Here is a 26554-nt window from a genome sequence, read left to right as displayed (position 1 = left end):
AAGGAGCGTGACTGTCTCAGAGAAAGTTTTTCCTGGCCCCGAAGCTCACTGCCCAGGGTGTCTCTGTTACAAGCCAGGGGCTATTAGCACAGATGCATGGAGCAGGACTGGCTATGGAATGTGTGCGGCCCAGGGCAACGTGACAGTGTGGAGCCCCTTGTTCCAAATTAATGAGAATGTCAAGGTGGGCAGCAGCTCACCATGCAGTCCCAGTGTGGACCCTCTGGGACAGCTTCGTTGGCACTAAGCAAGCTGGCCCTGCCCACAAACACCAAGCAGACACAGGGGTGGGGTGGGGTCTGCAGGATGAGTGAAGGAGTTCTGGATCACAGAGCCCCTGATCACTGAGTGGTGGAAGCTGCTCAGACCTGGGGACCTGTGCCTGCCTTCTGGGGCCACGCTGCACAGCCCAGCCTGGTATGGCCCTATAGGCGGGGCCGTGCTACCGTGCATCCTAGGTGTTTTTTTTTGTTTTTGTGAGATGGAGTTTTGCTCTTGTTGCCCAGGCTGGAGTGCAATGGTGCCATCTTGGCTCACCACAACCTCTGCTTCCTGGGTTCAAGGGATTCTCCTGCCTCAGCCGAGTAGCTGGGATTACAGGAACGCACCACTGCGCCCGGCTAATTTTTTATTTTTAGTAGAGAAACATGGAGTTTCTCCATGTTGGTTAGGCTGGTCTCAAACTCCCAACCTCAGGTGATCGCCTGCCTTGGCATCGTGGCCCACGCATCCTAGTTTTTCAAGAGAATACGGAAATTGTTTATTAATAAAATCTCTTTCTTAATCAGTGGCAGTTGTTTTGTATTTTGAGAAACTCCCCGAAGGCAAAATTAAGCCTGTGCTCTGGAGTGGCATTTGGTGTGATTGATAATTACCCGCTGACCTGTGTGGTCACTGGATTGATTTGTGTCTCCCCCGCTGGCCTGTGAACTCCACAAAGGCCACAGCAGTGCATTCATTGTTCTACCCCGATCCCCGGCACCACATTCGGCACATTTTGGTGCCCCATAAATAATCGTCCCATTTCAATAGGAACACACCAGATAGAGGTCTTGGACCTGCTTTTCCTCCACTTAATAATAATATCGTGAGCATCGTTGTCATTATTACATATGATACGACATGTAAGGGCTTAGGGACCATTCATATGAGGTAGTTGCTCAATCGGTGTGGGCTGCCTGGATGGCGCTGATGGGTGATCGCCTGTTTTATGGGGTCGTTTCTGACCAGGTGAGGAAGACATACCTGAGCGAAGATGTTTTGTGTTTCCTCAGGATGCCAAGTTTGTGGAGGAACGAAGAAAGCAGCTCCAGAATTACCTGCGCAGCGTCATGAACAAAGTCATCCAGATGGTCCCCGAGTTTGCCGCCAGCCCCAAGAAGGAGACCCTCATCCAGCTGATGCCCTTCTTTGTGTAAGTACCACTCCCACGGGCACGCGCCGCCAGGCCTGCCAGCACTTCTTTCTCGGTCGTTTTGGAAGGTCAGGGAGCACAGCGGCTCTCCGTGATGCCCTGACTGCCACGGGACCCAGGCGAACTCCAGGGGCTATTCCGGGTGCCAAGATGGAGGCTGGGCCTCAGTGCTTTGGAGCTTCTAAGGGGATGGGAAGAGGGCAGGCCTGCAGATGAGCAGTGTTGACTTGAGGCTCACAAATAAACTTGGGGCTCTGTGATTTTGTACTTTCACACATCTCGGTCAGGGAAAGATTCATTTTCTGTACAGCCGATGGGTGCTCCAAAGCTGAAGCAAACAAATTGTGTCAGTTTTTCTCAAGCTTGGGTAATGAACCCAAGGAAAAGTTCTCCCAGACTCTTACCAGTATTGATTTAAATTATTTTTATATGAGTTTTACTTAAAAATGAATATTAATATTATTTAAATGCCTTCTTCTCTCTTGAAAAAAGTAAAAAAAAAAAAAAAAGGAGTTTACATATTATGCACTTAGAAAATCATTATGCTTCAGGCCGGGCACAGTGACTCATGCCTGTAATCCCAGCACTTTGGGAGGCCGAGGCAGGTGGATCACCTGAGGTCGGAAGTTCGAGACCAGCCTGGCCAACATGGTGAAATCTTGTCTCTACTAAAAGTACAGAAATTAGCCGGGTGTGCAAAAATTAGCTGGGCATGGTGGTCGGGCGCCTGTAGTCCCAGCTACTTGGGAGGTTGAGGCAGGAGAATCACTTGAACCTAGGAGGCAGAGGTTGCAGTGAGCTGAGATCATGCCACTGCACTCCAGCCTGGGCAACAGAGGAAGACTCCATCTCCAAGAAAAAAAAACAGAAAAGAAAATCATTACACTTCAAAATTGTCAATTAACCCAATGGATGATGCTGCTTTCAAGAAAGCTAACCTTGGCTCGAAATGTCATGCAATGACTTTTTTTCACCTGCCACATGCCAGGCGTGCTGATTTCATCCACCCCTTTGCCGTGGTCCCATCGCTGGGAAACATCAGGCCATCCTTTTGACATCACTGCCTTGCCACTGATTAGTCCACTGTGTTGTCATCACCTGGGAATGCTGACATTTACATCCTTGGAATTAGGGGAACCAAAACCGTCAAGCCCGACTTGGTTTTTGTAGTCTTCAGATGCTACAGAATGTAATTGTGTTATTTCTAAAATCTTACCGTGACAGAAACATGAAACGTAAAAATCCATAGAGAAGACCTGTGGGATTGGGACTCATTCGAGAAGCACTGTTGAGGGTCAGTGTGGTTTGTATGATTTGCTGGGGCAAAATAAGAGTTTCATGTCACTGTAGCTCTTTGAAGGTGGTTCTAATGGTGATGCTGGGTTCAAAACAGAGGGTGCATTTCTGCTCCCATCTGTGGGGTGCACCTTTGGGAGCCGGCTTCTGTGGAGGGTGCTCCTGTCTGTGGGGTGTGCCCAGCCGCACCCTCCAGATAGACACGAGCAGCTGTCCGTCTTCCCTGCCTAGGCCCTTTGAAGCTGCCTCCAAGATGGTTACTGAGATTTTCTAATTGTTCTGGGGTTTTTGTGAGAAGACATCATAGTATCGTGCTGCCTGTGATAAGAGGTGCCTTTTTGTCCTGAATAGAAAACAGTATCTAGAACGCTTTATTTTTCTTTTCTCTTTTTATTTGTAATGCCAGAGCCTTGATCTCAGTGTTTGGAAATGGCTGCGATAGTTCACGTGGGGAGTGCTCATTCTCTTAGAGGCATCCCCATGGCCCAGGGTGCGTGGGGGAATTAGCCTCTCGCGGAGTCATCGCGCATCGGCTGAATTCCTTGGTCAAAACTGAGTTAGCGAGTTGTTCCTAAGATACTCCTGATGCTGAGCGTGTGAGCAGGAGGCGCTGCCCCATCCGCAAGTCAGTGTTCCCTACCCCCTGCGGGGCTCCACAGCCCAGGCATCTCCGGTCCAGTGTTTCCCAAACATTCGCGTGCCGAATTGGAAAAACTGCATGTTAATGCGAGCCTGTTGGCGTGATGTGAATATCAGCCATGCTGGTTGCCATCAGTCAGCACGGAGAGAGAAGCCTTTTGTGCCTAATTAGCACGCAGAACACAAGGTTCGATTTATGGACTTTTCAAAACAAAAATTTCAATGGAAGACTGTGGCAAATGACATAGTGTTGACACTGGAATTTTGACTACATGTTGGTCTAGACCCCAGTTGAAATTAAACAGCTCTTTTAATAAAAGCTCTTTGGCTTCCCTCACTGTTCCAAATCACACTGCCCCCTTCTTCTTCTTCCTTTTTGAGCAGGATAGGATTACAGGTCGGAATGTACAGATTTTCATTTTGGGGTAATGATGGATGAGCCACAGCCAAGCCTTCCCGTTGCTGATGAATCTCCATGTGATCGTGTCCTTTGTCCATGTGCTGCCCACAGAGAGCAGCGAGACTGCTGTCTCAGCTGGAAAGCTGAGCCTGAGAGATTTCTGGTAAAAAAAAAAAAATCTCCTGCCTAAGGAAATAAACCCCCAAAGCATAATTATTCTTATAAATCTTGACAGATTTTCTGCTTGGTTCTTCCAAATGTTGATTTAGGATCCGAAAAGTCCATTTGAGTTACTGAACGTAACTGGATTGTTCACTAAAGAGAGGGCCCCCCATTTTCCTGTGGATGCCAGCCTTGCGTTTCACAGCACCTATCTCATCTCGTCTTCTGGAGAGCCAATGAAATCTATCTCATAGTGATGAGGAAAGTGAGGCTCAAAGGGGTGACCTGGCTGGTCCTGGGGTCCCCACCCAGCACATGGGGATCCTAGGGTGTTTGGCACCATATCCCATGTTTTTGGGATGCAGGTGGGAAGCCTGCAGCCTGCAGACTGAGCCTGATTCTCCAACTTATTTTATTTAGCCAGTATACTGGGTTTTGTTTTGTTATTTATTTTTCTTCTTCTTCTTTTTTTTTTTTTTTTTTTTTTTTTTTTGAGACAAAGTCTTGCTCTGTTGCCCAGGCTAGAGTTCAGTGGTGCGATCTCGGCTCACTACAAGCTCTGCCTCCCGCGTTTACGCCATTCTCCTGCCTCAGCCTCCCGAGTAGCTGGGACTACAGGCGGCTGCCAGCACGCCCAGCTAATTTTGTTTTTATTTCTAGTAGAGACGAGATTTCACTGTGTTAGCCAGGATGGTCTCAGTCTCCTGACCTCGAGATCCCCCCGCCTCCGCCTCCTAAAGTGCTGGGATTACAGGTGTGAGCCACCGCACCCAGCCTGTTATTTTTCTTAATTCAAGTACTTGCCAAAATCAAAAAATTAGAAGGTGTCAGATAAAAAAATCCAGACATCAAGCTTGTTTTTTTTGAGAGAAGGTCTCACTCTGTTGTCCAGACTGGAGTGCAGTGGCACAATCTTGGCTCATTGCAGCCTCTTCCTCCTGGGTTCAAGTGATTGTACCGCCTCAGCCTCTGAATAGCTGAGATTACAGGCATGTGTCACCACACTCAGCTAATGTTTGTGTTTTTTATAGTAGAGATGGGGTTTTGTCATGTTGGCCACGCTGGTCTCGAACTTCTGACCTAAGGTGATCCACCTACCTCAGGCTCGCAAAGTGCTGCAATTACAGGTGTGAGCCACCACGCCCAGCCTAGCTTCTCTTGAAAAATCAGAAGAATTGGTCACAGCCCCATTTCCCCACTCTCCCACACTTGGGTGCCCCATGTCCACCGAACCCCCGTCTCCTGTCGTCTCCTGGGCACTGAGCCAGCATCCCTTCCATGTTGTTTGCCTGGTTATGTCATACGCTTGGGTGGATCGCTTGCCTGCCTGACCACATGGCTCTGGAGTTTGCAGTCCTGGCTCTTCCCCCCTCCTCCCACGGCCCCTCCCTTTGAATCTGCGGACATCCACGTTACTCATGATGCATTTGGTTTGCACACTGTGTCCCTCTGTGTTCTATGAACAGGGCCACTCGTCAGCTTCAGGAACGGTGGTCCCATTCCGGTTTGGGAACTGAGAAGGTGGGCAGGAAAGATAAAAACCAGTGGGTAGAAATTGCTTCTGTTTTTCCTCACAAATATTACTTAAAACTTTCAGTCTAGTATTAGATGGGACCTACTTTCACACACACTCTTCCATTTTTTAATTCCATTTGACATGTCCATATTTCACTGTGTTCTGTAAGAGGCATCATGACTTCTAAGTAATCTGCCATCTGCACAAATCTGAGTTGAAGTATCGGCAGGTAGAGTTTTTCCTCCCAGTCTCTCTGCCTCCCGTTGCCTCCCTTGCTAATGGCAGCTCTGAATTGGAAAGTAGGTCGGTGGGAAGTGAGGCATTTCTTTTCTATTTTGAACTCTGTATATCGGTGTGGCCTGGGGCGGGGGGCACCAGAGTCTACTCCCCAAGACAAGGAACAGATGAGTACCAGCCTCCCAACGCCCACATCTTTTGGAAGCCCCGTGCTGTGTTTGTCGTCTGACATTTGGGGAAATGGTGGTTACTGAGAGACATGACACTTTGCAGATGGCAGAGATCCCCGGGGAGATGTGAGGTACCATTTGTGGAGGGAGGCTCGGACTCCGAGAATTCGCTCAGTGAAACTGGACCGCAAATCGGTGACAGCTTCAGTGATTTGCTGTGCTGTCGTTTAGCACATTGTTAAAATGGTTTTCTGCAGAGTAATTAACTTTGGGAAATACATTATGTTCTGCTGCTCCTTGAGGAGAGAGAAAGTTAGGGGGCTGTAAGGCGGCAGAGTAATGTAGGTCACAGCACAAATTCCCAACTGGATTTTCAGCAGAAAACCCAGTCTGGGTTTCCCCCACCCCCGCCCCGATTTGCTGCTGCATTCTGTCTTAGGAGTGTGAAATATATCCATTTTTTGCTGAAATATGAGCTGCCTTGTTCTCCCAGTGAGCCGGTGACATTTAGCTCAGCGATTCCGTGCCCTGACCTGTGCACTCCCAGGGGTCACTTGAACCTAAGCTGCTTTGCAAGTCACTGCTAACAGGAAGTAGCAACTTTTGACTTCCCTTGTTTTGTGGACTGGTCAGAACCTTCCAGAGTCCAGAGTCCTCAGCATTGCGCAGTTGACAGGAAGGAGTGGTGATGTCGTGCAAGAGATGTCAAACCTGTGGGCCTGCTGGTTAGGTGTGTGCGCAATAAGATGTCCACGCACGTGACTTTCCATGGGTGAGCGTGTCCCAGTTCGGCAACGTTCCAACTACTCCCTCTTGCTTTTCCCCTTGGCCTGCTCTGCTGACTTACATTAGCCACCTGGCCCTCTAAGGCAGGTGACTTTGAGACCCCTGGTAGCCACATGGAAAGCGTGGTGTTGATTTTAGAGTCGCTGATAGTCTTCCGCTCTTCCACTAAGGAGGAAAGTGGTCTTTTAGAAGCTTTTAGAACAGCGCATCACACATAGTAAGCACCGTATGTGTGTCACTGTTTCTACCAACAGAAAGGGAGCCTCGGGGAAGGAGATTGTGGGGAGCAGATATTTTAGGGAAAGTGATGAAATTCTAGTGTGGAAAAACCCTAAAACACTACAGAAAGATAGAAGATGAGGAAGTAAACAGCACCCACCCCATGCACACCTACTCTTGCACTCACTGTCAAGTCTCTTCTATAACTTTGCAGAAATCATCAATACTTATGTCAGTCATATAGAAACTCCACTGTTGTGAAATTTGCCTTTTTTTTTTTTTTTTGGAACAGTTTCGCTGTTGTCGCCGAGGCTACAGTGCAGTGGCGCAATCTCAGCCCACTGCAATTTCTGCCTTCCGGGTTCAAGCGATTCTCCTACGTCAGCTTTCCGAGTAGCTGGAATTACAAGCACCCGCTACGACGCCCAGCTAATTTTTGTATTTTTAGTAGAGACGGGGTTTCTTCATGTTGGCCAGGCTTGTCTCAAACTCCTGACCTCCAGTGATCCACCCGCCTTGGCCTCCCACAGTGCTGGGATTACAGGCGTGAGCCACCGTGCCTGGCCACCTTTCTTAATAAAACTGGGTCAGTCCTTCTGAAAGCTAATAGTATTGACTGTCATGGCTGTTTGATAATTTATTTCACCATTGCTCTACTTGAAGAGTTAAGAGGTTTCCAGATTTTTCTCCTTCAGACTGTAGTCTGGAACATCTCAATGGATACGTATTTTGGGAGGTAGAGCTACAGGTTTGATGTCCAGAAGCCATTCTGGCTTAGAGGGTGTGTGCATTTTAAATGTTTCCCAACATCACTACAGGCCACCCTCTTATACCAATGTGATATGCAGGGTTTGATCTGGATTGAAGGGGAAGCCAGTCTTTCCAGGTGTGCAGAACAGCTGCAAGGAGCAGGGAGCCCCAAGTCATCACTATGGCTGGAGAACAGGGCACTGGGCCCTGTGGTCAGGGCGCACTGGGATCTGGGGTGGAGGTCTTGGTCTCTGGGGGCTGGAGCCCTTGCAGGTGTGTGAGTCCAGGGCTGTGCTCTCCAAAGAGCACGCCAGGACTGGGTATAGTGGATGGATTGGGAGATGGGCTAGGGTGCCCTCATCATGTTGCAGACAGAAGGTGGGGAGGGCGTGACCCAGACGGCCAAGAGGAAAGGGGGACATGGGTTGGGAAGGCCCTACCAAGAGGGGACGTGAGACCCCACTGTCTCAAGTGTGCAGCACCATGGTCCTTATGGCAAGGGGGCAACAGTGGCATTGCCACTGTCTGGGATGAGGACAGTGAGAGTTGACTAGGCTGCCCGCTGGGGCAATGAAGGGGAGCAGCAGAAGACACTGAGTATCTGGGTGCAGAGAGGTCCAGGGGACAAGGAGGGGAAGCCCATTTGGGAGCAGATGTGATGAAAAGGAAGCATTGGGGGGTCAGAAACCGGTCTACGTGCATCCTGAAGGCAGGCCCGGAGTCAGGCGAGAGCAGAGTAAACGTGTCCTAGGATGGCCGCCTGTGAGCCGGCTTCAGAAGGCAGTTTCTCCCAGGCATGCCTCAGGAAATGTATGTCTTCTCCCATCTGACATCACAAGAAAAACCAGTGAAGAGATCGGAGAAGTGTGTTATAACCGTCCTGCTGAAAATTAAGGTGTAGGAATCACAGTTTGGAGGAATCCACAGCCATAGAGCAGGGGCAGGAGGTGTCACCATACGGAGCTGCAGGTCTGGGTCGCGGTTTGCAGGAACCAGGACAGGAACACATGGGAGAGACGTGGTCACGATCTCATTAGTGAGGATTGCCTTGCACTGATGCCATGTTCTACCTGTGCGTTCCTGGCTCCGTCTACTGCAAACAATGACTCATTCTTCTAAGTAACTACTAATATGTTTATGTGAATTGTATACTACCTGTGAGTGGCATTCCGAGAAGTAACAAGTTTGGGAAGCACAATAAGTCCTTAAATTGGCATTCTGGACACTAGACTCTGTAGTGTCCTGAGCCTTGGTAGGAGGGGCCCATGTTGCGTGATTCTTTCAGCAGTACCCAACAGCATTCAGTTGTGTTTCCCAGCGTTTGTGTATTCATTCTAGGCTATAGTGTTTTGCAAATCCTACTAAACTCAGTATTATTAAGCAAACAGTTTTAGATTTCTCTGATAATGGATAAGTAGTGGGAAGGATGTTAACTAATAGTTTAAGAATAACTTAGGATTTGGCGAATTCTTAAGAACTTGCAGGAATTCTGAGTTCACCATCTCAAATCCCAGTCTCTTTCAGGAATTGGGAAATACTCTTTGGGATGCAATTTGCCGATATAAAACATGGAATTGGCTGACGTATGGGGGATCGCAGAGGTTACGAGGTTGGGGTCAGGTGGCCAGGGAAAGAGAGGGCAGGAAGAGGTGTTGGCCTCGGATGGAAGCTGGGGACAGGGCAGGAGGAGGTGCGAAAGCTGAAGAGAGCATGGTCAGCCTAGCGAGGGGAGCCAGTGTCTCCCAGAGGCTTCCCCTGTGTGAGAGAGCTGCAGAATCAACACGTAGTCTCAGAGCATTAAGAATAGCAGGCGGTCCTCCTCTGCTGCCAAGTTGGCTATGGACCCAGGGAGCAGGTGGGACAGCGCAGCTGTGGTGGCACCCCTGTGCCCCCCGTCTGTGGGGAGAGTGCCACCAAGTCATCAAGGGCAGCAAGGCGAAACGATGGTGCCTTTGCAAGCCACAGCCCACATCACACCTCCTGGAGGGACAGGTTCAACTCCACAGCTCTGCTGAGAAACGCGGCCGCCTTTGCCAGGCAGGGCCTCTCTCTGAACAAACTGGATTCTGGAACCAGCAGCCATCTGAGGCCACAGAGGACAGTTTGCAGAGGACACTTTGCTGCCGATTCGCCTGTGGAGTGGTTTGCAGAATACGCAGCAGCTGCCTGGGAAGTCAGCCGTAATCACTGTTTGTGGGGTGGTACCTGTGGCCCTGTGGGTCCTGGGATAGCTTAGATGCTAAGAGGCTGTTTGAGTTCATGGAGTCTTTGGCCCCTTTTCTGATGTTGATGCATATTTGCATACCACAGGAGGTGACACACTAATGTTGCACCTCCCTCCCCCAGCCGTGGGGCTCCTGGACAGACCTGTCACATCAGAGAGCAGCCCTGTCACCCAGTGCAGCCTTTTGTCGTCATTTCTTACTTAGCCTTATCATTATCAATCAGGTGTATTATTTAGAGGGAGGAGACACCCCGCCACCTGGACTGACACACAGAATTGGGGCCTTGGTTGTGTGATCTTCCAGCATCAACAGGCACCCCCAAATTTACCTCTGTCAACTGGGATGTCGTAGGAAACTAAGGTGCCTGTAGGTGTGGGTGGGTCATATAAGTGAATCAAGCCATTGAGTTGTTAGCAGGGAGTGGTGTGGAGTGCAGGTCACAGGCTGCATATAAAGGGATTAGGCACTTCTCACCCGGCTGATTCCTGTTATATAGGACTGCAACTAGCAGGATAAAAGTCCTTGAGCTTTTCAAGAGGTGGCAGAAATGCACATCTTGATATGAAATCTGATGTTTAAGTTGGTTGGAAACTCCTTTGTTCCCGTAAAACATCTGTGGGCCACATGGGGTCCACTGTACCTGAAAAGCCTTCCAGGGCAAAAGGGGACTTTGATGGGTAAATCTGTTTAACATGTAAAGAGTGTACGATGAGGGTGGCAGGGGATCCCAGTAGACCGCAGGGGATCACGGTGATGAGGTGCTAACCAGGACAGCTCCAACACCAGGCCTCAGGGCAGCGCGGCCGTTGCGGTTCTGGTTGAGGTCCTCATAACAGTTTGGGCTCCATGAGAAAAGAGTCCATTCGAATAATGCTGAGGCTAGAGATGTCTGCTCAGTGCCCAAGCGCCGCCGGCACACCTGCCCTCTTCCTCTGTGTGGAAGACGTGTTATCAAAGAGGGCCTCTGTGCCCAGCCCAATGTCCTGCTCTACAGAGAGGAGTCGTACACTTCTCCCACCTTCTCTATGGCAGCTGGTTTTGCTTCTTGTCTCTGTGTAGCCAGCGGCCACACTTGGTTACCTGTACAAAGAACACAGCCAGTCATTAGGGAGGCTTTGGTTTTTGTTTTCGGGGTTTGTTTTGCTTTTAGCAGCTCCCCAAGAAAAGTCTTTGGAGAGCAGTTGTGTCAGTTTAGGGAAACTGGTCACAGGTTATCAGGGTTGAAAAGGAAGTCTGATATTCTCTCCTGTTACATTCAAAAAGCAAATTCACTTCATGGGTAAAACGCACCTGAAGGACTTCCCTGCAGACGGGCTGTCAGAGGACCTTTGATTCTGCTTTTCTTGGCATTGCCACTCCCCTGTCACTCGCTGCCCCCTGCCCTACTAAATCCAAGCGGGTTTCCTTATGCTTCTCCCCCCTCTGGTTTTTAACTAAGGGCAATTTTGCCTTACTCCCCAGTTACAGGGACAGCTGGGAGTGAACGCAGGCATTTTTGATTGTCCCAACCATGGGGGACAGTGCCACGAGAATCTACTGGGTAGAGGCGAGGGATGCACTGAGCATCGTAGACTTCACGGGAAAGCCTCCTCCCTGCACAACAGAGTTATCTGACCTGAACGTCAATAGTGTCGAGGTTGAGAAACACAGACGTGGCCTGCGAAGCTGGCTTGTTGGGTCTTATAAAACCAGCTGCAAAGCACTGGGACTCCACAGTCAAGAGAAGGGGAGAGGGAGGAGAAACTAACATGTATTTAGCACCTGTCAGGGTCCAGGTATTAGGCCAGGAGCTTTTCATTTCTTTGAGACAGAGTCTCGCTCTGTCACCCAGGCTAGAGTACAGTGGTGTGATCTCAGCTCACTGCAACCTGTGCCTCCCAGGTCCAACTGACTTTCATGCTTCAGCTTCCCACATAGCTGGGATTAAGGCATGTGTCACCATGCTCACCCAATTTTTCCATTTTTAGTAGAGATGGGGTTTCATTGTGTTGGCCAGGGTGGTCTTAAACTCCTGGCCTCAAGTGATTCACCCACCTTCCTCTCCCAAAGTGCTGGGATTAGAGGCATGAGCCACTGTGCCCAGCCAGCTTTTCATTTATTAAGTTCACACATCCTTTGAGGTTGGTGTTACTGTCCCTTTTTTCCAGATGAGGAAACTGAGCCTCATAGAGGGAAGTGGCTAAGCCATAGTCTAACAGCTGGGACATGGTGGCATGGGGGAGTGTCAGCTGGGTGTACACGATTGGCCAGCCTCTACCCTTTGTCAGTGTCACACCGAAAATGAAGCACTTTAAGAGCACTCCTGAATATCTTCAGGGCTCAGGCTTTGCAAGTCCTGCATTTTAACTGTGGGTCCTTTGTGCCCCTCATAAACGAAGCAACGCTTGGTCACACTTGTCCTCCACCACTGTCTGTCTCCTCTGGAGGTCGTCCGAGTATAGCGGCCGCAGCCATTGTGTAAGTTCTGCCAGCACTGTGGCCTGTTGGTGCTTAGATCAGCCGTGGGAGCCTATTGGTGCTGTCCAAGGTCCTGTCCATCTCCCCTTGTTTGAGATTAATTTCAGGAAGGGCTAGAAGATGGGGCTAGGGAGGGTTAAGGAACTTCTGAGAGCTTTGACTGCATCTGAGAAAAGGGGTCTTTGATACCTATTCAACACCCACTGGGAGCCGTCCCGTTCCTAACTTGTTTGCCCATGAGCCCAGCCCCTTGTCTTCATGTAACACACCCAGGATGCTTTGCCTGGACCAGATAGAAGGGTGAACAAAGCTCAGCTTTGGCGCTGGCCCTCACCTGTGAGTGCAGAATCTGGTGGCTTAGCACACACCACTCAGAAGATAAAGCAGGTTACAGCTTGCTGAGTAAGAACAGTATTTGATATTTTTTTTACACATGAGAACTTGCTGTGACAGAGTTGAGGATGTTTTTCTCACTAGCTTGTTCTGGGAAGACACATTGAGAAATTACTAATGCAGCAGGAAACAAGCCGTACTATCAGGGTTGGGGACAAAGCTTATGATTTTGACATTAAAGGTACAAGCAGAATGGCCTCATCAGTCAGGAGGAGGGCAGCAGTTGTGCAGGCTTGGGTTTGACTTGTGGCTGTGATATTGGATTTTCTTGCCTCTATTTTCCCCTCTGTAAAATGGGACTACTTATAGCCCCTACGTCGGAAAGTTGAGCTCACACCTAGCACAGAGAACGCACTAACTAGTTTAGGTGTTGGTGCAGCAGAGTTCACTTTCATTGCTAGCAGGAGTGTATACAGCTAATTTCTCGGTTCCTTAGATCCAGGGCAGAGCTGGTATTAAGAGGTGTTTGGGGGCTGGGCACAGTGGCTCACACCTGTAAACTCAACACTTTGGGAGACCAAGGTAGGCAGATCAGGAGGCCAGGAGTTTCAGACCAGCATGGCCAACGTGGTAAAACCCCATCTCTGTTAAAACTCCAAAAATTAGCCAGGCATGGTGACACACACCTGTAATCCCAGCTACTCAGGAGGGTGAGGCAAGACAATCACTTGAGCCTGGGAAGCAGAGGTTGCAGTGAGACAAGATTGTACCACGGCACTCCACCATGGGCAAGAGAGACCCCATCTCAAAAGAAAAAAAAGCTGTTCAGGGCATGGGGGCTGGGGGAGCACACAGCAAGCACATTCACTGAGTATATTTAGGGGACGATGCAGATTTGTCCCTGTATCTCCACCCACAGTCAGTCCCTCATCTCCCAGCTTTTGGTCCAGTCAATCTCAGAGGCTGGGATTTTGGGATCTTGTAGCATAAAGATGTCATCCCCCTGGCAAGGCCCTACATTGCTGAGCCCAGAGACCAGACTGCAAGGTGCGAGGCACACCCAAAATAATGGACCTTTTCACCTCAGTAAGCTTAGTGTGGTGCATGGTTAGATGTCAGTAGAGTGGCTAAAGCAAAGCTGTTAGTAATTTCTTACAGGAGCTCATGAGCAGCTTGGTACATGACAGAGCAAGACTTTGAGGCAAACAGACCTGGGCTCCAATTCCAGCTCAACTACATAGCAGCCTTGTGAACTTGATCTCTGCCTCAACATCCCCATCTGTAAAATGGGGATAGTGGCAGAGATCTCACAGGCTTGTTGGAAAGAGTAAATATTACCTACTAGGAGACTCTCAAAGGGAAGAGATTTTGACTGTTTTTACTTTGTTCAAACTCTCACTTCAGTCCCAACATGATTTGAGTTGGCAACTTAGATATTACAATTGCTTGGCCTACTTCATGTCTTTTAAACATTGGAGCATGTGGAACTTCACTTTGGAAAATTTCTGGCAGAATGACCTACATCCTATGTGGGGTTTGTATGTGGGGTTTGTTTCAACAAAAAAATACCTCCTATGTGCTGTGGACACATCTCTTAAGAAATTGTCTGGATGGGTGTGGTGCCTCATGCCTGTAATCCCAGCACCTAGGCAGGCAGATCATGAGGTCAGGAGATCGAGACCATCCTGGCTAACACAGTGAAACCCCATCTCTTTAAAAAAAAAAAATTTTAGTGGGGCATGGTAGCAGGGGCCTGTGGGCCCAGCTTCTTGGGAGGCTAAGGCAAGAGAATCACTGGAACCCAGGAGGTGGAGGTTGCAATGAGCTGAGATCACACCCCTGTACTCCAGCTGGGCCACAGAGTGAAACTCCATTTCAAAAAAAAAATTGTTTCTAGAGCAAAATCGTCCTGTTCTGCTAAAGTATAATTGATCCTGGTGAGTGACAGGTTTCTTCTCAGTAGGCCAAGCAAATTCACAGCTGTGTTTCCCCTTGCAGTTTTTGAGATGGTGTCTCACGCTTTCGACCAGGCTGGAGGTCAGTGGCACAATCTCAGCTCAGTGCAACCTCCACCTCTGAGGTTCAAGTGATTCTCCTGCTTCAGACTCGCAAGTAGCTGGGATTACAGGCTTGCACCACCATGCCCGCCTAATTTTTTTCAGTACAGACAGGGTTTCACCATGTTGGTCAGGCTGGTCTTGAACTTCTGAGGTCAGGTGATCCTCCTGCCTTGGCCTCCCAAAGTGCTGGGATTCCAAGCATGAGCCACTGTGCCCGGCCTCCCTTTACACTTTTAAAATGTCTGGGAGTGATGACTGAGAATGGTTATCAGTTATCTCCTATATTGATGCTGTGTAACAAACATACTTTGCTGGTATGTGATAACATATTGCTCATGCATCAGGTGATGGGCTAGGAGGCTTAGCTGGTCTTGGCTCAGCTGGCTTCTGTGTCTGGGAAGCAGTAGCTCAGTGTGGATACAGGATGGCCTTAGCTAGGAAAAATGGAAAAACTGGGCTGTGAAATGGAAAGATCCACAGATCTTTCATCCTCTTCCCAGGACTAGTGGGCCAGCCTGGGTATGTATAGCAGGGGGCACAGACAGGGGAAGCCCACCCATAGAGGTGTCCTCCAAGCTCTCAGCATGTCACAGCCACTAATGGCCCATTGCCAAGGGTGGGGGTCACAAGGCAGAAACCAGAGTGGGAGGGCACTGCAAAGTCACGTGGCAAAGAGGGGCACAGAGAAGGGTAGATGGGGCCATTTGTACACTTACACAGATTAATGATGTGTTCTAGGCAGGAGAAAGGGTAGCTTTGGGTGTGTAGCACTGCTGCGAAATGCTAAGGCAAGTGATGTAAGTAGGGAGAAAATGGAACGCAGACTAGTAATTTGAGTCCAAACCATCCATGAATCCACAATAGGGCCCATATTCTGGGATAGGGCCAAGTTTAAGAGATTGACTTGTGTCCTGGTTGCCTTGACTTTCACATACACAAAAAGTTTTAACACACAGTACAACTGACTTTTGTTCACGTCTGTGAATTTAAACACATGCAGATTTGAGTAGCCACCATCACCATCAAGATATAGACCATTTCCATCACCCCAAAAACCTTCATGTTTTCCTAGCCGCACCCTCTCCCACCTGTAAGGCCTTGTCCCCACCCCTCTAGTTTTGTCAGATAAATGGAATCATACAGTAAACAACCTCTTGAGCCTGGCGTGTTTCACTCAGCATGTCTGAGAATCAAGTCGCGTCAGTTCGTTTTCATTACTGAGCAGTTTCATTAAATGCATATACCACAGTTTATCTATTCATAAAGGATACTTGTGTTGTTTCCAGTTGGCAATTGTGAGTAGAGCCAGTAGAAACATTCAAGTGCATCTTTTTGTGTGAAGTAGTCTTTTCATTTCTGTGCTGCAAATACGTAAGAGTGGATGACTCTGTCCTATGCTAAATGTAAAAACAACTGTGCATTCCCATAGTGTGTGAGAGGCCCAGTTGCTCTGCACCATGGGCAGCATTTGATACTGTCATGATTTACTGTGGCCGTTCACAAGGATGCAGAATATCTCATCATGGTCTTAATTTGCATTTTCCTAATGACAAACGTTTAGCATCTTCTCATGTGCGTATTTTACTTTCACACATCCTCTTTGGGGAAGTAAGTGTCCAAGTATTTTGCATTTTGAGAAACTAGGCTGTTTGTGGCTTTACAAAGGTTCAGTTTTGGGAGTTCTTTGTTAGTGACAACACCTTTGTCCAACAGCTGACTCGCACGTATTTTCTTCTAGTCGTCTTTTTAGTTTTCTGCTAAGGGTCTTTTGCCTGACAAATTTTGATGAAATTCATTTTTTCTGTCCCAGATCATACTTTTGGTGTCATATCTACGAACTGTTAGCCTAAATTGAGATATTTTCTAGGTTTTCCTCAAAAGTTTTACAGCTTTCAGATCTGTGATTCATTTTGAGTGGACTTTTGTCTAAGACGCAAGGATTGAGTCAAGGTTAACTACTTCCTAGGGCTGACAGGCTCCCCCCCACCACCCAAGATCAAGCGGAGGGAGGACAGGACGAGAGAGGGGCATTAAAGCTTGGCCCCAGTGCTCTTCTCTATTAATTTCCTGTTGTTGCCATAATAAATTGGGACAAACTTAGTGGCTAAAAACTGTACAGATTTTTTTTCTCCTGGTGCTGTGGAGGCCAGAAGTCCAAGATCCATCTTACTAGGCTACTGTCAAGGTGGTGGCAGGGCTAGTGCCTTCTGGAGGCCATGGGGCAGAAGCTGTTTCCCAGCTGCCTATGCCGTGGCCCCCTGCTTGCTTCCCAGCAACTACTCTGGGACGTTGAGATTCCACGGGGTGGATCTGAAGAGTCCAGGATCAACTCCCCATCTCAGAAACCTCAATGTAACCACAGTGCCAGCCCCTCTTGTCATAGAAGCTGACATATGAACAGGCTCCAGGGATGAAGACCTGGGCATCCTTGGGGAACCACTGATCTTACCACCCCCTCCCTGAGTGTGTCAGGTGCTTGAGGACTGCTGCAGGCTGAGGCATGAGAGAAGGGGTGAAAAAACAAGATTCCCTCCACCCTTTGTGAGCAGTAGGAGTCCCCTTCTCCACTTCTGGAGCCAGAGCTGGAGGGCTTCTCTGAGTAACCCTGGGTCTGTTCACCACTGCCCACTTGTGGCTGGAGGATGCTGGAGGGGAAAAATGGTGAGCTCAGTGCAGGTTTGCTGGGACAAGCAAGAACTCGTCGCTGCAGTCTGCCTGCTGCTGTTCACTTTCCGGAGTCATTGACTAGCTGCCTCATGCATCTGCTCGGGGTTTGAAAGCTGACTTGGTGGGGAGTCACGGGGAGGTGACCTTACTACATCATACCCAGACGTGGAACCTCTTTCTCAGCATTATCCTGAAGTATTATGGAATATTGGTGCATGGAGAGAATGACTATGGAACCATGTATCATATCGTGTCAGGAAGAGAATGACAGGAGCAGGGGAAGACAACTAACAGTGGGGACTGTCAGCCCTGGTGGAGGATTTGAGTGCCAGAATTACCTTCTTAAGTGTTCACACTATTCCCTATGAGGGCAGTTACCATGTCCAGGCCCAGGGTGGTCATCAGTGTCTCAAAGGACCCACACTTAGTATGTGATGGAGCCAGGATCTCAGACCCAGACCCCTGGGATCTGAGGCCCGGGTCATAACCATTCTAGCGTGTAATTGTTCATCAGCCTCCCTTGTCAGGCTGCCAAATCGCTCTCCACACCAGACCTCGACCCTGAGGCCACTCTGGGCCCCATCTCATCTTCCTTCAGCCAGCACCTAACACAGCCGTGGTGACACCAGTTTACCAGTACCCTGGCGGGGGAGTGGGTTACTGATTCCCATCACCTCCCGTCTTTGCCCTACTGTGCAAGCCAGTGCCTGATGCCGACCTGCGTTTCCCACCCACTGGGATTGGAAAGGTGCAGAGGCCAGCAACTTCCCCTCTTCTCCCAGCTTTGTAGCATATGCCTGGAAACGCGTTGATGCTTGATGAATGTTTGTGATGAAGCAACAGCTGTTTTCCACTGATTGCCTGCTGTACATCCTGGGCCCACACAGGAGGACACTGGATCCACTTCAGAGACTTGGCTTGTCTCATGAGTCCAGAAGGGCTCACATTTGCCACAACTCTGTTTTTTTAATTAGCTTGGTAAAGATGGTCCTAGTCACCCGTTAGTCCAAATCCTGCAATACTGTCTCTTCCCAACGGATCCCTAAATTAATTCAGCCCATGCCGCCTGGCCTCCTGCTGGCTGGCAGGCCCTGTGCTAAGCCTGTTCCATGCAGGGCCTCCTGGAATGTGCAACTCTAAGAGGGGTAGGATCTACTGTTATTCCCGTTTTATAGATGAGGAATTGGCCTGAGATCACACAGCTAGGAAGTTTTAGAGCTGCGGTTAGAACTTGGGTCTAACTTTTTGTTTTGAGACCATCTGTCACTCTACCACCCAGGCTGGAGTACAGGGGCACAATCTCAGCTCAGTGCAATCTCCACCCTGCAGGTTCAATTTTTCTTGCCTCAGCCTCCCGCGTAGCTGGGATTACAGGCTGGCTAATGTTGGTATTTTTAGTAGAGACAGGGTTTCACCATGTTGACTAGGCTGATTTCGAACTCCTGACCTCAAGTGATCCACCCACCTCAGTCTCCCAAAGTGCTGGGATTACAGGCATGAGCCATCGTACCCAGCTTGGGTGTAATACTTAAACTTCTGTTTGAAGGCAGAGTGTGGGCAGCATGGACTTTGGGGTCAGGCTGACTTTGGTCCCAGTCTTTTAAATCCTGTGCATATAAGCCCTAGAGTATCACTGCCTTTTTTTTTTTAACGAAGTATTAAATAGGTAAGTGAAGTTAAAGCATCCAGTAAGGCTTGTGGACCCATGAGAGGTAGTCAGAAATGCTAAATGTCTTAATCTCTAGAGGTGCAGAAACAATGTGTGTCAGTAGGGACTGTTTGCTTAGCAAAACTATAGAGCCCCACTTCCAATTAGCTTAAAACAGAAGAGGAGTACTTACTATTCATGTAACAATAAAGTCCAGGGACATGGCTAGCTTCAGGAATGGTTGGATCCAGAGGCTCAAATACTATCACCAGGACCCTGTTGGTTTCACCCTCAAGCATGTTCTTTCTGGCAGAAAGATGGATCCTGGCAGTTGTGTACCTTATGGACGGTTTAGATCCAGGCCCTGAAGCATGAGCATTCTCACCAGCTCCTGTAAAAGTCCTAGGAAAAATCGTATTCATCACGTTGCTCCTGATAGCTGCAGCAGAAACTCTAGAGATTGACTGATGCAGCTTTGGGTCATCAGCTCATCTGCCTCCATGCCTGTGGCCTAGGAAATGGAGCACCTTGATTAGCCAGATCTGGGGCAGAGGGGCAGGGTGTTCAGCCCACCTAAGCTCATGGACTGAACGTGATTGTTCCAGAAGGAGGGGGCCCGATTCCCCGAAAACAGGGACAGTGGGTGGGCAAACATATGTTCATGTTGCAGGGTCTGGTATAACAGCTGTCAGTTAAGCCACAGCCACCTGTTCTGGCGAGTCATTGTGTAAGAAGCTTGTGACACCTTTGGCCCAGCCTTCCACGCCCCCTGAGCCATGAGATCACGCTTCTGTGGCACGTCCCAGTTCATCCTCTGCAATGGAGTGGGTAGTGCCCTAGTGCTCCGCAGCTAGTGCCATCTGTCTGCAGACACGCTTCCAGCCTGCATTCGACAAGGCAATTGTATCAGAACATATTAACCACAGGAATTAATGAATTTTGGCATTGCAGTGGATTTGATTGGGGGAGATTTTCCAAGATGTCTCTGGTGCTCTAGAGATTTCTGCCAGCCCATGAGACAGACACCTTCATATTTGGAAGAGACAAGCCAGTGGTGGAACATCCTCTTACCACACTACAAGAGCTTGCATATTCCTTCATCGTGGAGTGCCGAAGGTGGAATCCAGCACCCTCTCGTTCTAAGCAAGGAGCCTATCTTCTGGGAGAAATGGTCTCAGCCAAGGTCACTCCATGAGTTAAATGCATAAGGCCCTGGACTCTACACCCTGTTGACTTATCACATTACAAAGCCACAGGAATCACATTTGTAGGACCAAAGATCTTTCAGCAGATTTGGTCATAGAAGGCTGTTATGGAAAAGTCCATAAACCTGCTATCTTCACCGGCATCATTCTTAAGAACACGGTGGATGGGAAGAGGTGGTGTGCACAACAGCCAAGGGGTGAGAACCACAACAGCCGGTTCCTCATCACACCCAGATTGAAACTCACTACCTTAGACTCTCAGAACAGCCTCCAGGCCACAGGGGAAGCTTGTCTCCTGACAGGCACAGTCAGGGAAGGTGGACCCCGAAGTACTGTTGGAAAGGAGAAGTCATGCCGGGGAGTGGAAGGCATCGTGGGGCGTGTCTGCTAAAACATTATGTCAGCTGCAGGGACCTGGAAGTTTCTGTACCATTATTCTAAAGAGGCTGATTTCATGATTGGGGTTGGGGGGTCTAGATGGCATTTTTGTGTGGGGAATTGTGCGGCCTAGGAACATTCTCCTGAATGTTACACTGAAGGATTCATTGTTCCGCAGGCATTTCTCAATGAGCTGTCGCTCCTGACTCCGCGTCAGGCCTGGGGATCAGCAGGTTCACGCCAGACTCTACTTCTCACGAAGCCCTTGAGAGAGCTGTCACTCAAATTCTCTTCCTCCACCATCCCTTCAATAGGAGGGGAAACCTCGGCCCACAGAGGTGAAGGGACTTGCTCTGTGTCACACAGCTGGTAAACTGCAGAACCAGGATTCTAGAACCTATTCTAGAACCGAAGCTCTTGACCACTGCTTTATGCCGACTTATTCAGCAAGAACTCCTTGGGGAAATGTCCGCATGCAGCCAGTGTCAACACAGCCCCTGGCCTGTGGTCAATGAGCCAGTAATCAATAATCGTTAGATGGTATCATCATCCCTTGTATTTCCAGAAGAGGAAACTGAGGCTCAGAGAGGTTGAATAACTTGTCCAAGGTGGCACAGCTGGGAAGCAGCAGATTTGGGCTTCAGTAGCCAGCTCTGTGAGGCCCTACTCCCCTAAGCAGAGCCATGAAATGCAGTCTGCCAGCCCTCAGACCTGGGCTGTGGTAGCCAGCTATGTGAGGTCCCACTTCCCTAACACACCTACGAAGTACAGACACTCTGCTAGCTCTCAGAAAAGCAAAAATGATCAGTACAAAGAAAGAATGGGTGGGGGAGGCAATGACAGGGAAAGGGCCTCTGCTCTCATACTGTTGAGAAATTGGTTTGCCACATGGCCCTCGTTACATTTGGAAGATCTGCACCCCCCAGAGCAAAGGTGTCACATACTTCCAAGTGCATACAGACAGCCACCACCTATTGTCACACACCAGATGCACAGTACCCCTTCCTAGCCGGCTCCTCCCTGGTCCAACCCCCGGGACTGTTCCTTCCAGGGTTTCTCGACGCATAGGATGCCAGTGACTCTCCTCCAGCAGCCGTGGCAAGACTGTGGGTCCTCTCGGAGTGGGTGACCAGGGCCTTTGCCAGCAGGACTTATGGAGGAACCCATTTCCTTTGGAATCCGGACTTATGTAGAAAGCAAGGGTGGGGCTGTTTCCTTCTGAGTCTAGACTATGGTCCTTCCCAGCCTCTAGGCTCCAGGTTAAGGGGAGTGGCTCAGTGCCAGGTGGGTGGCAGGAGACAAGGTCACCATGAAGCCTTCAGATTTTAACCTGAGATGGAGAGACAGCCTTTCAACAGCACCTTTCACCACTAGGCATGCAGGCACCCTTCAAGTCTCCACCCAGAGCCCACGCTGCAGGCCAAGGGGACTCTCAGCTGAGTCTGCCCGCACTGCTCTCCTGTTGCCTCACTCAGCTCCCAACTCCTCAGCCAACACAGGGGCCTCTCTGCTGTGACTCTCCAGACACCTGGGGGAGTGAGCACCTCTCCTTGAGAGGTGAACCTAAGCTGTGGGCGTGGGGGTGGGGTACCTGGAGCATTCCAGGTGTTTGGGGCTATTGATATATTATTCTGACAACTAAGGGCAGGATGTGTGCTTCAGTGGTGACTAGTTTGAATAACTGGATGCTAAAAAAAACACTTGAGTACACATGACAGGAGTGAAGCAGTCCTGGGTTTGAGTCCCCAGTCTGTCACTTAGCTGTGTGACTTTGGACAATGTAATCTCCCCTGTGCACCCTGTATTTCCTTATCCACAAAAGAGAACTAATAACCTGTGCCTGGTAACATAGTGACAGGGGCTGGCACAGGGAATGTAAAGTAACCAGGCACCTAGTACCTGCTCATTGCTTTAGAGATAACTTCAGAGGTAAACTTGACCTCTTTTCCATCGTTGGTACAACTGTATTAGTCCGTTTTCAGACTGCTAATCAAGACATACCTGAGGCTGTGCAATTATGGACTCATAGTTCCACGTGGTTGGGGAGGCGTCACAATCACGGCAGAAGGCGAGGAGGAGCAAGTCCCGTCTTACATGGATGGCGCCAGGCACAGAGCTTGTGCTAGGGAACTCCCCCTTAAAAAACCATCACATCTCAGGAGACTTATTCACTGTCAGAAGAACAGCAAAGACTCACCCGGGTGATTCAATTATCTCCCACTGGGTCCTTCCCATGACACATGGGAATTCAAGATGAGATTTGGGTGGGGACACAGCCAAACCACATCACCAACCTAAGAACGATAATACAGGTGGAACATAAATGCCAGATAGATCTGATAATTATAAACAATTACCAAGAGGAAAAAATCTTCATTTCTGAAGCCATGTAGAACTGCTGTGAGTAAAGCTGTTATTTTGACTAAGAAAACACGATGAGAAAATTAGAGACATTTAAGCAGCTACCTTCTGTGCAAGAACATTAAAGGAAATTTTAAATACAAATGATTTGGATTGCTTTCAAAATACATGAAAATAAAAGGATTAAGATTAAACAGTCACAGGTTAAGATCAGGCTGGTTTGGTTTTACCAGGGCTGGGCTGGGAGTGCAGCGAGAAGCCCTAGGAGGATGAGAGCAGGGATGAAGAGAAAGTAAATTCCCTGCCCCTCCAGCCACCCATTCCTCAAGTAGTACTTACTGTGCACCATTTTCAGATCCTGATAGTTCAACAGCAGATAAAACAAAGCATCTGCCCTTATGGGGGACACAGACATTGAATAGCCAAATAGACATGCATATGTCAGGTGGCGATTCCCAATGAGAAGACAAGAAAGGACATCACAGTCATTGTGGAGGAAAAGAAGCCTACTGGGGATGTGCCGTTTGTGGTCCGGGAAGACCACGAGGATAGTTTGACTTGAAGTATGGACACAGCAGGTGCAAAGATCCTGAGAACATGAGGACTTGGCCCCTGGGAGAAACAGCAAGGAAGCCAGGGCAGCCTGGGCAGAGGGGCTTTGCAGACAAGGGGACTCTGGCTGCCATGTGGAGCCAGCAGAGAGTAGAGCTCTGTTATGGCTGATAGAACAAGCAGTTGGCAGACCATGTGGGCACCCCGGGGAGAGGGGATGGTGCCTCGGGCAGTCTGGGGAGGAGTATTCTCAAAGTAGAACTACCAGAATGTGCTGCTGGTTTGAATGAGGATGTGAGAGAAAGGAGTGAGGAACTGGAAGTACAGAGTCCTGAAATTGGAAGAACAGAGTCGTGAAATGGGGTTAACATCCCTAGACCTTACAGGGATTAAATACACCCCCATGCAGTCAGCCTCAGCACCACCAAGCTGTCCCATGGGATGCAGGTAGGATTCTCACCCTGGGCACCATCCTCCTGTAATGAAACCTGGCCCCCGAGTTCCTGTCTGGGATTGGCATAGCATTGCCACCATCACTGTCTAAGCCTCCTGCTGTGAAGCTACAGCTGCTCGCACTTGCCTGGCCACCAAGCAGGATGGGCTCAAGCATGCACTACAGGGACAGCCTTACTGAGTCCCAAATTCCAAACTAGAGTTGAACAAAATGAGCCGCTTCCTTCGGTACCAGTTCTAGAGCTGTACAGGGGCTGCTCTTAGGGGTTCAGGGACACTTCAATCCCTGGCCTGTCCTGAAGGTACTCAGTCTGTTGGGAGCTGGGAGGAGACAGCTTGGCACAGCAGTCTGGAGTGAAGGTGGCATCGTGGACTTTTGCAGTGCTCATGCTTATAGGAAGGGAGGCACCACCCCTGGCATGGACAGGGTCAGGCATGACATAAAAAGATGTTAAGGGACATTGAGGTCCACTTCTTGTGTCCAGCAGGAATTTTCTATCCCCGTTCATTCTTAATCCTGGCAACACACATTCGCTCCCTTGTTCATCCATTCGCTCCCTTGTTCATCCCACATGTCACACTGGATCTTACCATGCTGTTGGGTCACCTTTCCTTCCTCCTGGCTCACCAGGTGTGGAGCTCCCTGGGAAGGGTGGAGGCTACTGTCCCTTGAGCCCTGCTCTCCTGGCTTGGTGCCTCCATGGGGAATGACAGTCAGGGATCTGCACTCACGTGGAAAGGAGGAGCACAACTTCAAAGTCTCCTTCTTTGTAACCTACCCCTGGCCCCCCAGACTGTGCCATATCCCTGTAGCATGTCATCTGTGTCTCTTGGACAGCACCAGGCTTTCAGGATGAGTGGCCATGGTTGTCTTGTCTGGACCAGATGCCTTGAGCGTGAAAACTTCTGAGAATTCCGTGTCTTGGGCCTTTCCATGACACTGGCTTCGTCGTAAGTCCCACTCCAGGCCGCGGTACTCTGTCCAAGCCCCACAGAGGAAGAGGCTCCTCAGGGGCCTCATTTGGTCTCAACATGGCAGGAAGTGAAGTTTAGAGCACTGCAGGGCATTGTGCTGGTGGAGGAGGGGCAGGTCCAGGGCTCCAAGATGTTTTCTGTGCTGAGCTTATCCCTCATCCGCCACAGCGCTAGGTCAGAGCTCAGCTGTTTTCCCCTGGCAGGCCCAGCCCTGTCTAGCTCTCAGTTCCTCCACTCTACAGCCAGGGCCCTTGGCTTGTACCCGGCACATACCAGCACTCCACTCGGGCTGTAAGTGTTCTCCAGCACCTATGGCCTGGTGCTTAGGGAACCCTCAAGCAACAGGACAAGCAAGGCCCCTGCTCTCCTGTTTTGGGTCCTTTGCAGGCAGCATAAAAAGCTCGTGGAATACCTTCGGCAGGGCCAGTCTTGCAGCTGGGCAAGCATCACAGCGTTCAGCTTTATGTTACATGCTGTCATTTTTTGGGTACACAGCAGATGGAATATCCTGGAGTAGAGTTTTGACTTTTGATTTAGCAGTTATGATCACATTTGCTGTTCATAGAGTGTCTACATGGGCCAGGTCCCCTTCAAGATGCTTGTGTGTGCCAGGCATGGTGGCTCATGCCTGTAATCCCAGCACTTTGGGAGAGTGAGGTGGCAGATCACTTGGGTTCAGCAGTTGGAAACCAGCCTGCCCAATACAGCAAAACTCCGTCTCTACCAAAAAAAAAAAAAAAAAAAAAAAGTTAGCCAGGGGTGGTGGTGTGCACCTGTAGTCCTGGGACGCTGAAGCTGCAGTGAACTGAGATCACACCACTTTACTCCAGCCTGGGCAACAGGGAGATCCTCACACAAACACAAAGATGATCATGTCACTTTTCATCCTCTCACACAGCCAGTAAGGCATGGAGTGGGCTTCCACCCTAGGACCGCAGTCCTAACACCCTAGGACTGCAGTCCTAAGGCCTGCGCCTTTTTCCTCTCCAGAGCCTTTGCTCTCTCTATGCTCTCTGCAAAGAGCATAGCTGCCAAAAGCAGCTTGAGGCAGTCCCAAGACCTGGCATCTTGATGTCCTGGCTGCTGCTTGGGGCCAGGAGAGTCACCATGCAGTGTCTGTTCCAGCATTTACTTTGAGAGCTGTTGGTAATTAGTAGGTGATTTCGAGTTGCAGCCAAGGCCCATCATGGTCTCTGTGCCCTGTGCAGGCAGGCCTTGCCTCCTTGGCCCCGTGTGGCCATATGCCTGTGGTGAACCAACCAAAGACAGTTCAGACTAGAACAGAGGTCAGAAAATGACAGCCCACAGGCCAAATCCTGCCCTGTTTTTGTAAATAAAGTTTTATTGGAACATGCCCATTCATTCACACTTCATGTATAGCTTCTTATAAGGGCAAAGTTGAGTTGTAACAGCTAGAATGGCTCCCCTGGAGCCTAATATGTTTACAGTCTCACCGTTTATAGGAAGTTTGCCAACCTATGGCTTAGAATACTGAGGCTGATGTACACCCACATGTAAGGGGATACCTTCCATACCACATGTAGTGGTAACGGAAGAAATCTCCATGACATAATCACTAAGAGGAAAAAGCATGGAAGAATACCACACATAGTACCTTTCTATTTTTAGAAATAGCAAATATGGGCCAGAC

At 49.3% G+C, this 26554-nt stretch overlaps 1 protein-coding gene across 1 annotated transcript in view; it reads left to right on the top strand.

Moving 5' to 3' along the window:
* Positions 1-26554, top strand: part of SNX29 (sorting nexin 29) — a 575039-nt gene that overhangs the window by 529871 nt on the left and 18614 nt on the right. The window contains exon 20 of the mRNA XM_030797722.1: positions 1275-1414. Within this exon, the coding sequence (XP_030653582.1) occupies positions 1275-1414 (140 nt within the window). The remainder of the gene's footprint in view (positions 1-1274; positions 1415-26554) is intronic.

The sequence above is a fragment of the Nomascus leucogenys genome, chromosome 18 (genome assembly GCF_006542625.1).
Source record: "Nomascus leucogenys isolate Asia chromosome 18, Asia_NLE_v1, whole genome shotgun sequence".
In the NCBI taxonomy this organism is placed as follows: Eukaryota; Metazoa; Chordata; class Mammalia; order Primates; family Hylobatidae; genus Nomascus; species Nomascus leucogenys.
This window is presented reverse-complemented; position numbering and strand designations above follow the sequence as displayed.